The sequence below is a fragment of the Odocoileus virginianus genome, chromosome 17, assembly GCF_023699985.2.
Source record: "Odocoileus virginianus isolate 20LAN1187 ecotype Illinois chromosome 17, Ovbor_1.2, whole genome shotgun sequence".
NCBI classification, from domain to species: domain Eukaryota; kingdom Metazoa; phylum Chordata; class Mammalia; order Artiodactyla; family Cervidae; genus Odocoileus; species Odocoileus virginianus.
In genome coordinates this window covers 10,755,746-10,769,514 of record NC_069690.1, presented here as the reverse complement: position 1 = coordinate 10,769,514, position 13,769 = coordinate 10,755,746, and the positions used below count along the sequence as shown (strand labels likewise).

The following is a 13,769-nucleotide window of genomic DNA, read 5'->3' as shown; positions in this document are numbered from 1 at the left end:
AGGGGAGAACTGGGAGGTGCACGCAGAAGGGAAAAATCAATGCACGTCAACAGGGTTGGAAATTTATTTTCCAGCTTGGAAGAGGGTACTTCCAAAGAGGCAAGGAGGGAAATGAAAAGCTGTAAACACATATCTGCCATCTTCCTCTTCAGGCCATTTCTTGATTAAAAAGAAAGACTCTCCCAGAGTTCCAGTGGGGACAGGGTGGGAGTGAGGGTCTGGAAGGCAGAGACACCTGCGGGGGGAGGGAGTCCAGAGGGCACCCCCAGCAAGGTCTTGTGGATAATCACGATCACTAATACGATTGCAGCAATGAGAGTAACTCACATTTGCTGACTGGAAGCTTTAAGCACTTTGTGATGCACTCTGCATGCATTATTTAATTCTATAAGCGCACTATGAAACAGACCTTGCTAGCCTCCTGTGTGGGAAACTGAGGCACAGGGGTTGAGGAACTTGCTCCAAGTCTCCCAGGTCGCAGGGCCCAGAGCCGGCTCTCTGAACCACTCACCTCCTCTGCCTCCCCAACCTGGGCCTTGAGGCTGAGGGGCGGGTGGGGGACCCCTCCCTTCTCTCTGCTGGAAGCCTGTGGCCAGTGCTGCCTGAGACTGCCCTGAGGCCTTATCCTGCTCCCGCAGGCTGCCCAGGCAGTTAGCTTGGGAGTGGGGTGTGTGGCTGCAGCCGGGGCCCAATAAAAGTGCTCTGCTAATCCCTTTAATGAGCAGCATCGCGAGGCCCAGCGTGCAGAGCTGGGCTGGCTGGAGCCTCTGAGTGCACCAGAGGGGCCCCGCGGCGAACGCTGCTCCTTTCGTGGTAAGAGAAGTGCCAGGGGGCTCTGGGGGCTGAACCCGGGGGCCCAGGGATCCTCCTCCCCAAAGCACACCACTGCCCTCACTGGTCCCCGAAACAGGCCTCCCTCTGAGCCCAGAGACCGGGGCTCCCCACAATGCCTCCACCCACCAGAAACCCAAGGGGCTTCCCTGGGGGCTCTGATTTTCCAGCCACTCCCACTGCCACCTGGCCTGGAAGAGGCCCGAAGGCCAAGCCCAAGGTGTGCTTCTCTCCTGACCCGCCCTGGGGTCCCCTGCCCTCCTGGGTGCCCCAGCTCTCCCTGAAACCCACAGAGGCCCTGCGTCTTCAGTGTTCTACCACCTCCCCAGGGATGGGGTAGCCGAGACCACAGCACTTAGGAAAGTGACCGTTGCTTTTGAGAGACCTGCATCCAGGGTGTCCCCCAAAGTTCCTGCCTTGCCAGGCGTAGAGTGGCCTCGAGGGAGGGAAGGGTCTGCACCCCGGGGAGAAGGCCCTCCAGGGTGAAGCAGCTTCAGGGACCAGCACTCCAGAGGGAGGGGCTTCCTCATGCCCCGCCCCCCGTGCCGTCTCCAGGGCTGTGTGTCCCCTTCCTGGCTCATCCTCTGCCTCTCCCCAGTGGAGCCAGCCCTGGCCATCAGCACCCACTCAGAGCTCCCAGGAGCCGGTCTCTGCTGCCCCTGCCTTTGCCGAGGGGGCCGCAGTCTCCTGCTGAGAGTCAAGGGGCCAGGGCAGACGGTCTCCCTCATCTGCACGGCCCACCCCAAGACGGGGGCAGCGTTTGCGGGCAGCCAGGCTCCCGCCTCCTTCTATTCCCCCTGGATCTCCCTTGGCATACACACCCAGGGAACCAGGGTCGCTTCTCCCTGACAAGGCCAGCCACCTCTTTGGCCCTCCCAAGACCTTTGAGATTTGCCAGGCTCCGTATAGAGTGAGGGTGGCCTGAGAGCTGAGCTTTCTCGGTCCTTTGCTTATTTCGTGAGAGCTAAGGCTCCTCCTTTGGAGTTGCTGCTCAGTCCATCACCCCTTACGCCCTGTGGCTTACCCCGTCCCGGCCCGTGACCTCGAGGGGCACCTTGGGTGGCAGGCCCCATTTTCCAAAAAGAGCCAGCAGCAAACGGGTGGACACAGCCAGTGGAGGGCATTGGGACCAGTCAGACTGATGCCTGGAGTTGTCACGTCTCCATCAGCCCAGTTCTTTCTCGAGGGGTTCTGTACCCAGAGCCAGCGGCTTCCTGCTCTTCTTTGGTTTAGCTGCCTACAAAATGGGGGGACCAGCACCCACCTCCCAGGCACACAGAGGCGCTGGGGAACGTGAGGTCACAGTAAGATTTTCCTTCTGAGTGCAGTCCGTTATCTCAGAGGCCTGGAGAGCAGCCTCCGTAAGACCGGGCACTTTCCCACCAGCCAGAATCCACATACTTGTGTTGAGTGGGGAGGCCGCCAGGCCCCCACATAAAGAGCCCCCAGCTCACTCTCCCTTGCAGGTTTCTGGTGGGCTTTCCTTGCAAGTCCACTGCAGCTGCAGGACTGCCATTCAGACCCGAGGGTCTTGGAATTGGGGGAGGAGGTCAGCAGCCCGAGCTGGACCACTGAGTCCGAACACGTGGAGGCATCCCTGGAAACCACAGGCTTTCTCTGTCTCGTCCTCTCCTGGGTCCCACCTGCACGGGCACTGCATGGGCCAGCGGCCCGCCTCTCCCCTCCCCACAGCTGCTCCTCCTGCTCCAGGGATGGACCCTCTCCTCCTCCCCGAAGAGGGTCTCGGCTCTGCCACAGTTCCATCTCCAGGGCCCCGAAGACTGGTCCCCAGCCCCCCACACGTGCATGTCACTGCAGAACTCTGCTCCCAGCTTACTCCTCCCGGCGTGAGCGCCCACACCTCCTGGTGCCCTCGCCTCCTGCTTGCCGACATCAGTGTTCTCCATCATTGTCCGGATCTTTTCCCAAAAGGTTCCTCAATGCTTTTCTTTTCAAAAGGGAAAAAAAAAGGAAAAAAAAAACAATGCCAACCGCCCAGCGCCCGCGAACAACCCAACAGTAACAAAGCGTGTGTTCGGGATGGAGGAAGGTAAGGCCACACACTTCGGTTTGCCGCTTGCTCCGAAGGGCTGGGCGGCTGGGTGACCTGCGGGGGGGCCATGTGTGCACCCCTCCGCCACGGCCACGTCTGCTTCCGCACACTCACACGGTCCTGTCTTGGGGAGCAGAAGAGCACGGGGTTTGACGGGGGCATGTAGGCCACGGCCCAGGAGCAACCGGGCCCTGGGTTCTTTCACTGGTAGTCGAGCTGCAGATAGCAGTGACCCATCCGCTTCCCTCCACACTCATTTATTCATACATCCATGCATTCAAGAACTGCTTTTTGAACACCCAACTGTTCTGTAGGCCCTGTGGTTGGCACTAGGGAATAAAACACAGAACCGACCTCCAAGGGACCCCACCCACATGGACGGGACACGTGTGAGCAGACGGTGCCCAGCGTGCTAGGGGGTCCCGGGCAGGAGTCAGCACAGAGTGCGGTGGGGCCTGGCCATTCTACCAGAACGACAGCACAGGCTTGCGGGCGTGCTGAGGTTCAAAGATAAGTAGGTGTCCCGGGGGGCCAAACGTGCGAAGGGCTTTTCCCCGGAGGAGCACACACCCAGAGGCCTGGAGCAGCCTTGCGAGGCCCCCAAGCTGCCCAAGCTCATTATCTGGATTCCTCAAATCCACTTGAGTGAGGTGGGGTCTTGGAGAGGAGCACGGGAGAGAGGTCACAGAAGGCAGTTTGATAGAGGTGAGGAGTCGAGAGACCTTGCCCTCAGGACCCTTAGGAGCCGGTGAAGCTTTTAAGCAGGGGAAAAGCAAGATGTGGTTTGTGCTGCAGGCAGAACGCTCTGGCTTTGGGATGCGGTGGCTTGGAGAGGGGGCTCTGGGGGTCTGGAGACCAGTACGGACCTTTGGGAGCTATCCGGGTGGGCAGCAGCCACGGGCAATGAGAGGAGGGACGAGTCCGGGGGAGCACCCGGGACATGAGTCCAGTGGAGCCTGGTCACCCGGGAGGCAGGGGCCATCTCCATCTCACCCGCAGCCTCACTGGTGAAGGGAAAACACAAGCAAGACAGCGCAGGCTCTCCGTTGCCCCGGCAGACCCAGTCATCTTGAAATCCCTGTGGTACCTGTCCCCGCACTCTCACAGGATGGGGTGCGGGGCGGCCGTGCGGACTCGCGGGGTCCCTGTGCTGCTGGGGGGTGGCTGCAGGAAGTGGGGGTCCCCCCGCTTGGTCCCAGGCTCCCCGCGTCTCGGCTTCCGGGGCGGTGTGGACGTGCCCGCACTTTGCGTCAGGAACGCTGGGCCTGCCCCGGGCTGCTGCCTCTCCTGCTTCTTCGTCCGGGGCTCTCTTCGGGGCCTGGAGTCCGGAGGCCCGGCAGCCCCTGCTGCCCTGCTGGGGCCTCGCCGCCTCTCTTCTTCCCGGCCCTGCTGTCGGCGCCCCCTAGCGCCGGGACGGCCCCACCGGGGCCAGGGCCTCTCGGCTGCGCTCAGGGGAAACCAGGGGGACGGGAGAGCTTTTCTGGAGTGCGAAGCTTCTGTGTCAAAACCTGGGGATCTGCTCCCTGCTTTCCTGTCCTGTCCCTCTTGGCACAACGGCCCCCAAATAAGGAGGAGGCTAGAGGCTGAGTGGGGAAGGAGAGAGCCCACGCGGGGGTCTGGGTTTTCCATGCGCATCTAGATGACTCCCAACTTAATCTCAGGGTCGGGCCCCACAGGGCAGCCAGTGCCTCTTGGCAGTCAGGGCCCGGCGCCAGGCCTGCAGCCCGCGCCCACAGCCCCCCACCTGCTGAGAGGTTCTGGTTTGCAGGCACACCCTTCCAGCCCAGCCCTCGCCCACAGCCCCCCACCTGCTGAGAGGTTCTGGTTTGCAGGCACGCCCTTCCAGCCTGGGCCCCGGACACGGCTGGTGCCTCACACCTCACACGTGGAACCAGGAGGCGTCTCTGAAGGAGGCCAGCACAGACGCCCCCGACCCATTCTGTGGCTTCTGCTGCTGCTGCTGGGCCACCAGCGTGCTTCGGGGTCACCCACGGGAGTGGGGGTCAGTGCTCACTTCCTGTCTGGCCAGTGATGGCCAGCCCAGGAGTGAAGGCTGTGACCCATCCCCTAACCAAAGCCAGCTGTGCTGCAGGCGGAGGGTGGCAGGGGCCCCGGGCACGGGCGCAGGCTGCAGGTACAGGAGACCAGACCCGTGTCACATTTGAGCACACCCTGCTGTCTCAATGACCCTTTGAGAGCCTGGGCTCCTGGGGTAGACAAGCGAGACCCCCCCCTCCCACTCCATCCCAGGCAGTTTACCTTGGGGAAGGAGAAACTGCAGGCACCTCATCTTGGCTTGAACCCAGAGTTTGCCAAGGGATATGTGTGCCCACATCTCAGAGCCCACTGTAGGAGAGGGGATAGGAACTGACCACTCTCAGAAAGCCAAGAAGTAATTCTTTCTGCCTTGCACTCGGCATGCCAGGAGGTCTGTTGCCAGCCCACCCACCCCAGTACCTGTCTTGGGTCAAGAGATGGCAGGGCAGTTGAGGAAGGCTCCCATAGTGGAATGAAATGGAGCCAGGTGCCATCTCCAAGATGCCAGGGGAAGGGCTGGGAGCCTCCTGACCTGACTCCCGGGTGGACCCTGAGCACGTCCCTTCCGGGAGGGGGTCTCCAGGACACTTGGGAGCCCAGAGGAAGGGGAAGGGAGGCACTCCAGGCAAATAGGCCCCTCTCAAAGCAGGCACTCACCCCTGCAGGGGGGTGGCACAGGAGGGGCCTGGCGGGCAGGCAGATAGTGTGGGTGAGGATGTGTGAGCAAGTGAGGCTGAGCCTGGGTCCCTGGTTGGGGAGGCGAGGGGCAGACAGACCAGACAGGGACGCCTCGGTCCTTCCTGCCTCCCGGCGTCTCCCCTCCTCCCAGACCAGGAGCTCCAGGACAGGAGCCTCTCACGGAGTTGGGAAGCAAGCTGGCCGAGCACGAGCCCACGTCAGGCCTGGGCACACGCCCCGCGAATGGCAGTGTGGTCCAGATGCATCATCAGGGCAGCCATGCTCCTGGCTAAAGGGGTTCACACGGTGAGGAAGTGACGGGAGCCTGCCAGCCCAGGGGCTTCCCCCTGGGACCCAGGCTGCCACCCCGTGCCCCCACCGCAGAAGGATGTCAGTGGACCCAGTGTGGTGCCTCACAGCAGGCAGCCGGCCCAGAGTGCATGCCCCCCCGCCTGCCCCCGAGAACGCCCCCTGACCCGGCCGGGCCCTCCCTCCTGTCTTGCAGAACTCCAGCAAGAGGGAAGCATCGAGACCCTGAGTAACAGCTCGGGCTCCACCAGCGGCAGCATCCCGAGGAACTTCGACGGCTACCGGTCTCCGCTGCCCACCAACGAGAGCCAGCCCCTCAGCCTCTTCCCCACCAGCTTCCCGTAGGTCCCAGCAGCCTTCAGGCTGGCCTGCCCACTCTCCTGCCGGAGGGAGGGGGAGACGCCCCCCGTCCGCTCCTACCCTTCAGACTCCGCTCCTCTTTGAACCCACCGCCTTCCCCGAGCTTCGTGACGACAGCCGCCCAGCTTCCCTGGATCGAGAAGAGACCCTTCTCCAAAGCACCTCGGCGCGCGCTGACCTCTGCCTCCATTGTGGGGCCGGCCGTGGCCGAGACTCTGCAGAAGCTCCGTCCCCACCTCTGTTTGCACACGATGTCCCGCGTCGGACCTGCTTTTGTATTTTCGAACCCAGCCCTTGGGGGGTGGGGGCCAGGGTGGGGAGGATAGATGGCTCGGCGGGCATCTCGGCCGCAAGTGGCCAGCCCCGATCCAGCCCCGGCTTCGGCACACACTGCCCAGCCTCCTGCTGGCGCTGAACTGAGGCCCGGAGTATTAGGGGAGGAGGAAGGAAAGAGAAGCCCCCCTTCCTCTTTTCTCTCCCCTTCGGCTCATGGAAAGGATTTGTCTTTCTTGTCTGTAAGCCCTTGTACCCTGATCCTGTACTGTTCAGTGAAGGAAACCGTGGTTTCTGAGGCCCTGTCAAAAAGTGCACGTCTTGTTCAATAAATCACGCTGCAACTGGTGTCCATCCCTAAGTGGCTGGGGTCAGGGTCCTCTCCCAGCCCGGAGCAGAGTCCTGGGAGCCCGACCGCGCGGCCTTGCTCCCAGCACCCCCACCTGGACAAGTGCAGGTGTGAGGGAGTCAGGGAGCCGGGAGGAAGGAGGAGGAGGATGTTTACTCTGGAGTTTGGGTGGCGTCTGACAGACCCATCCTCTGCCCTCCCTGCCTGTCACCAGAGCCGTTGGGTTTTGGAGGGCACCCCGGGCCTCCCTGGCTATGGCGGTCAGGTCCCTGGAACGTGCTGCTGGGTTGCCGTGGGAAGGAGAGCCTGATGAAGACTCTGGCCTTCTCTTTGGGACAGGTTCCCTGTCATTACCTCTTTCAAGAATCTTTTTCTTAAGTTTTAAATTTTTCTTTGACTGCGCCCTGAGGCATGTGGGATCTTAGTAAACCAACCAGGGATCAAACCCACACCCCTGGCATTGGAAACTGGGAGTCTTCTGGACCATCAGGGAAGTCCTGTACCTCTTTTTGCAAACTCAGAAGGTGAAGGATGGTCGGAACCTTAGATGACAAGTTCTAGATGTGGTCCCCTCCCCGCTCCCAGTCCTGGACCTAAGGTGAAGGGCAGGAAGGAGACAGGAGCGGGAGGGGGGGGGGAGCAAAGAGGGGGTGCTGAGCTGGAAGGGGATGGATGCAAGTCCCCATCCTGCCTCCACGGAGACCCTGGAGAGGCCTGGGGGGGGGGGGGGGGCTGAAGGAAACCACTGAGCCAGGCGTGCTTTGGGGTGAAGTTTAATGCAACAGCCACAGAAGAGGTCAGTTCACAAACAGGCAGGCCTTGCCGTCCAGCCAGAGCAGGGCAGCCCCGGGGCCCGGCCCTGCTCACACGCACCCCATCCAGCCCTGGCGCCCGAGGACAGATTTAATCTTCAGTGCCCAGCCAGCTGGGCGTGCTGGGGGAAGAGAGGACCCGAACCACACTCTGCTCCAAAGGCTGAGTGGCCAGCCCTGCAGAGGGTGGCTGAAGCCAGTCCCTCCTGCCCAGGAACCTGCGGGGCGAGGATCACATGCCCGGAACAGAAGGAGGCCCGGCCGGGCCGGCGGGGGCTGACACCGACCAGCAGCTTTCCCCTTTCTGGCCCAGTTGGACACACAGACACACACACGCCGCTGAGCACAGCCCCACCCCTCCAGAGCCGTGTTTCAGTCAAAAGGGGGCCGGGAGGGAGAGGGGTGCCCCCAGAGTGCCTGTGCCTACTGGCTGGCTCCTTGGGGATGCATCCAGAGCTCCAGGCAGGGTCCAGCTCTCTGCACCCACCCTCAGGCACACAGACAACAGGGCAAAGATGGAGAGCCAGGAGTGCTCCCCAACCACTCGGGACTGACTGGCAGCTTAGAGTCAGGAGTCCTTCCTGGCTCAGCCTGTCCCCTCCAGGGGGTGCAAAAAACAGCTGTGGCCTCCCTCGGTCAGGGAAAGTGGTGGGTGTAGGGCTGGACTTGCCGGCTGAGCTTGCAGGACAATCTGGTTATTCATCTGCTCGCAGCCAGGGCAACTCTTGGAGTATGTGGGGGAAGGGGGGAGGATAAGAGAGGCCAGATAAGCTGGCCCCATGGCGGCTGCCACTGGAGCTGGGGTTATCAGAGAGGCCTTGGGTCTGGCCTCTGGCTAATTGGAGAGGTTATAGACCCTGCCACAGCCTGTAATCAGCTGGAAGTGAGACTGGGCCCCCGGGTGGGGGACCTTACTGCCCACTGGCCCCGGAGCAGCCAGCCTCCCATCCTCTAGAGATAACTCCCAGGGCAATCTCTGCCTCACCTCCAACAGCTCCCCTCCCCCGCACCCCTCCCTCCCCAGGATGGCATCACCTAGGAGAACATGCATCTAATTATGGCCTGACCAGGTGACCTTGAGGAAGCCATGTGACCTCCCTGATTCTTACAGTGCTACCCACTCGACAGGCAAATTACTATGGACTTTCTCCCAATTTGATGGAGGGAAAAAATACCTTCATGATTTGCGTGGAGGCTGATGGGAACTGGGGTGGCAGCTGAAGGAGGCAGGGCCCTGGATTGACTAGAGCCGTGACCCGGTGGCCCCATGGCAAATTCAGGGGCACCAACCTGTGCCCAACACTAATGTCAGCTCAAAGCCGCGGCCAGAGCAGGCAGCTGCCAGCCCGAGACTGGAAATGGTTGCTTGCTGCTGATTTTTCTGATTTTCACAGATCAGAGAATCGCTAAACTGGAAGGCGCCCCAGAGAGCACTGTTCGGTCCTCATTTTGGCAGATGAGAAGCCTGAGCTCTTGTCCCAGGTTAAGAAGTCACACAGCTAATCAGCTGACCCGTCTGCTCCCTGCTGCCTCACATGCCCTGGCCGTTCCCTTAGGGGGCTCTGCTCTGCATCGACCTCCCTGTCCTGGGCCCCCACACAATCCAAGACTCTGGTCCCGTCTCCCCCACGCCCTACCCCTAAGAGCGTCCAGACCTGGCCCCTGGCTGGCTTTGAAGCTGCTCCTGTGTCCCTGTGTCACTGAGAAGGCAGCCCCCTCCTGCAGACCTAGAGCTGGAAACTCTAGGGGCAAAAGGGAAGAGCATCTTGGGCTGTCTTGGATTCAGAGAAACCAGAACCCAGCCTGAGGGTTGGGGCCCAGGAGTCTCAGTATTGCCTGGTTCCCTGAGCAGGTGTAGCTAGTGGGCCAGCAACGACATCACTAACTTGCTAAGGAGTGGCCTTGCTCTCTTTTAAGGTCCATGGGCCCCGTCTCAGCTCTGCCACCGGTAGCTGTGTGGCCCCGGGTAAATGACTGCCCCCTGGGCTCATCTGTAAAATGGGGCGACAGGAGCCTACCCAGCAGAGACAAGCAACAAAATCCAAGATCCAAGAGGAAGCTGCAGGTCAAAAAAGCAAAAGGTTGGTTGGAGGCCTAGAGGTTTATGGGACAGGCCAGGTGTCTCTTTGGAAGGGAGAGGGAAGGGCGGGTGAGGCCACGCTGGACCCGACTGTCACGAACACACCTCGAGGCTGCTCCAGGGAATCCGGCAAAGCGCGTCTCTGCAGAAAGCAAACGAAAGACCTGGTGAGCCCGCGCAGGCCAGCCCCGCCCGTCTCTCGCAGGTGGGCTGGTCCTGGGGAGAGGGAGGGGGAGGGGGTCCTTCATGTGCTTTGCCCCCTCACTCAAGCCACAGAGCAGCGTGGCCTGTCCACTCTGCCACGACCCCGGGTAGCCACACCTGAGAACTCACACCTGTGCGGGTCCACAGAGGAGCACCTCGTTTTTTTACCGACCCCTGCGTCCCAAGCGGACCGCTGCGACCCCAGGACCTCGACCCCAGCGCATAGAATAGTCCCGGGAGCTCCCGGGATGATGGAGTCCCCCCAAACTCTGGGGAAGTCGCCCAAAGTCCGGCAGGGACACGCACTGGGTCTTGAGGCCCTGCGACCTTGCTTGCCCTCGAAAGTGCAGAGCGACCACCCTCGAGGGCCGGGTTGTCCCAGGCCAGAGCTGCCAGCCCGGGACTCCCGCCAGCCTGGAAGCCTGGGGACAGGACCCCAGGGGCCGTGCTGTTCCCGGGTACCCCCCAGAACCTGACCGGAAGAAGGGGCCCCGCCGCCAGGCCTCGCTCAAGACCGGCGGCGAAGAGGTCGCGCCTCCCGCGCCCCCCGCCCCGTCCCAGCCACTTGGCCCGACCCTGCGCGGGGTAATTGGGTCGGGAGGGAGGCGACGGGCGGGCGGCGACTCCAGAGAGACTGCGCGCCTGTCAGCCGCAATTTGTCTAAGTGGACGGGACAGGCCGGGCCGCTGCGGGCCAGGGTCATCGAGGCCGCGGCCCCCACCCCGGGCAGACCCGGGACTGCGGGGGAGCCAGGCCCGGCCACTGAATGGGGCTGGCTGGCGCCAAGGCTCCGGAAGGCGCGGGTCCGGTCGGGGAGACGGGGATGGGAGGCCACGCTGTCCTCTTCCCTCCTTCCTGCGCACACAAGCCAAGGCGAGGATGCACGCGCCCCCTGGCACCTCCATTGCGGGTCACAGGCGCAGGGCCCCGCGCGTCACCCGCACTCAGCCCGGGCACACTCTAAACCACCGCGCACTTAGTACCCGCCTCAGGCCAGCGCCCCGCTACCCCGGGGGGACGCGTGTCCCCTCTGCCGCAGGCCCGTGCCCCTCAGGCCATCACTCCAGGCCGATCCCCGCCCAGGGACACAGCCTGAGACACCGGCGGGACCAACCCAGGGAAGACCCCCGCCGTGGCCCCTGACCCTGCGGAAGGTTAGGGGCCAGGGACCGACGGCAGCCCGCCCAGGCTCAGGGCCGCGGCCACACCCGGCCCAGGCCGCCCCCGCCCGGTTTCCGGGTTGCGGGAAGCTCAGAGCCTCCGGAGCGCGTGCATCGCGCCGGAGGCCGGAGGCCGGAGGCCAGAGGCCCGCGCCCGCCCGACGCCCGGGCCCTGGACGGCCGGGGGGCGGGGGGGGGGGGGGGGGGGCGGCTGAGCGCGCGTCCCCCGCCCGTCTGCGGGGCTCGACCGATGCGAAGTGACAGGGGCCGGAGCTTTGTTGTGGAGCCTCGGCCGCCTGGCGCCAGCCGCTCCCGCCCGCGCCCTCCCCCTCCAGCCCCGGGCGGCTCGCGAGGCGCCCCCCGGGGCCTCTTAAAGAGACACGCACTCTCAGCCCTGGGGACCCCCCGGAGGCGCCTGTTCCCGGGAAGGGAAAGGGGAGGGGAGACCCAGCGGGGGAGGGGCCGAGCGCTGAGCGCCGCACGGCGCAGCTCCGGGGCTGCCTGGGCCTCCCCTTCGCGGGTTTTCGTTGAGCCAAGGATATTCCTCGCTGAAGAGTTTGGCGGGAGGTGTTGGGCGCGGTGGGGGGAATGGGGATGGAAGTTCAGACTATTAAGAACGGCTGTAGCGGGACCTCGGGTTGGTGGCAGGATGGCGGGGCAGGGCGGCTGATGGAGTCCGGGCCGAGAAAGAGCCCGCGGCCGCCAGAGGGCAAGTCCGTGGCCCAGTGGCTGTGGCCAGGTGGGATCGTGGTCTCCCAAAGGCAGCCGCTGCACCGTCGCCGCGCGGTTTCTTGGGCAAACAACCTGGGCCAGCGTGTTTCAAATTGTCTGGGCCTTGGACCCCTTTACCAGGTACAGACCTTCCCCAGGAAAATGTTCAGATTGCACACACGTAGGTGTTCTCCACACCATTCTTAAGTTTGAAAGTACGCGTACACACACGACTTTGCAAATGCATGCGCGGATTCCTGGCTACGGAACGCTGGCTGTTATCTGGTCACCCCACCAGCTGCGCAATCCTGTCCACACACATCCCTCCCCAGGGGCATCATCTCGCCTAAGATGGAGCCGGCAGGACTTTGCCGGGGCAAAGCAGCAACGGATCTGGCCCCGGCTGCAAAGACTGCGCGGAGCGAGGTCAAAGATTCGTTCTGGACCGAGAGGAGGCACTAAGAGAGGGGCGACCCAGTGGAGAGCGAGGTCGGGAAGGAAAACCCTCTGGGGGCGGCGCCCTGTGGCGCGCGGTAAAGGGATGCAGCGAGATCTCTGGGGTCGGCTCAGGAAAGTAGAAAAAAGGTCGAGGAGGCCAAACCACTCCGGCCGATCCCCAAACTGCACTGCCCGGGGTGATCAGACATTACACGCCAGGTCTGCCTGTGCAGCAGAAAGATCCCCTGCGACTGGTGTGCGCAGCGCATGGACACTGTGGGTGCGGGCTGTACGCGCCCACCACGCCGGGGCAGAGTCCGTGCCGGCCGAACTAACCCGCATTTGAATCGGTTGTGCGGGCAGGCGTGTCACCCGTGTCCACCGCCTGGTCCGTCTTGCCCTCCGACCGCCAGGAGTCAGGCAGCGTCAGGGCTCCAGACTGATCCGAGGCAGGTGTGTGGCCGCCCGCCTTAAGTTCGACTCCCGCTGAGCACAGAGGGAACTACCACCGTGGGCGCGAAACGCACACACACGCGCGCGCGCGCACACACACACACACACTCTCCGAGGGCGGGAGAAAATCCTGGTCCTGCGGGAGAACGAAGTCTGGCTGCGGGGCGGGGGGAGGGAGGTTGAACCGCAGGTGCGCACAGACACTCAGACCCCCACACTCGCTACTCGGCACCACGGAACCTGGGAGACGTGAGCTTTCGAGAGCTGGGAACCAATTCCAGGAAAGTGGCGTAGAGAGGATGCCGGTGTTGAGGATGGGGCATGCTTGTGTTTCTGGTACCGGATGCGACGAAAATTCGTTGGGTCAAGAACATGGGGGCGGGATCCGCCCGCGTCTTGCCGCCCGGTGCCAGAAGGAAGGTGCGCTCACACCTTCCCAGACCGCAGGACGGGCTCTCCTGGGAGAGCTCCGATTAGCTCGGGGACGCAAACGGATACTAGGCTGAGTCCAGGGCTTTCCCGGAACTCCCGGTTCCTCCAGAGGCTTCCTGTGAGGGGGTCGGCGCGGGCTGGGGGGGGGGGGGTCCCCGAGTTCTCCAAGTGAAAGGCCGCGTCCGCCTCCCACCCCCGCCGGCCCCACCAGGGTTCTGCGACCGCCGCACTCACCGGCTCCCGCCACCTGGGTTCCGCTCCGGGACCTCGGCAGCCGGCGCCTCCCGCCTCGCCCGCCCACCGGCCTCTCCTGCAGCACCCGCTGCCTCCCTCCGGAGTGGAAGGGCCCGGGCGGCGCCGCGGCCAGGAGCGGGGTCGGAGGCCAAGCCGGGGCGCGGGCCGGGGCTGCGGGGCCGCCGGGCGTGGGAGAAGGAGGGCGCCCCCTCTCCTCGCGGGGCCGTGTCAATGCTTTGCACTTGGGGCGGCTTGCGGCTGAGGGTCCTTCCCCGCGGGCCCTGGCGCCCGGGCGCCCCCCGCCTCAGGCCCTTTCGGCGGGTCGGGTCGGCCCGCCGCGCTTCCCCGTCCGGGC

At 63.7% G+C, this 13,769-nt stretch overlaps 1 protein-coding gene and 1 long non-coding RNA gene across 9 annotated transcripts in view; one reads left to right on the top strand and one right to left on the bottom strand.

The window, feature by feature from the left end:
• BCAS3 (BCAS3 microtubule associated cell migration factor) overlaps window positions 1–6,889 on the top strand; it is a 581,826-nt gene extending 574,937 nt beyond the window's left edge. For 5 of the 8 annotated variants that reach the window (XM_070478583.1, XM_070478586.1, XM_070478587.1 and 2 more), the window contains one exon: window positions 6,105–6,889. In XM_070478583.1, the coding sequence (XP_070334684.1) occupies window positions 6,105–6,253 (149 nt within the window). In that variant the 3' untranslated portion in view covers window positions 6,254–6,889. Of the gene's footprint in view, window positions 1–2,790; window positions 2,882–6,104 lie in introns of all 8 variants that reach the window. The other 3 variants (XM_070478585.1, XM_070478588.1, XM_070478590.1) reach the window with 1 other exon arrangement.
• A 758-nt stretch (window positions 6,890–7,647) lies between these two features.
• LOC139039003 (uncharacterized) lies at window positions 7,648–13,638 on the bottom strand. The gene is made up of 2 exons (XR_011492103.1): window positions 13,415–13,638; window positions 7,648–9,924 (listed from the first exon to the last, which is right to left on the bottom strand). It is a non-coding gene; the product is annotated as an uncharacterized lncRNA (long non-coding RNA).
• Between the last annotated feature and the right edge of the window lie 131 nt (window positions 13,639–13,769).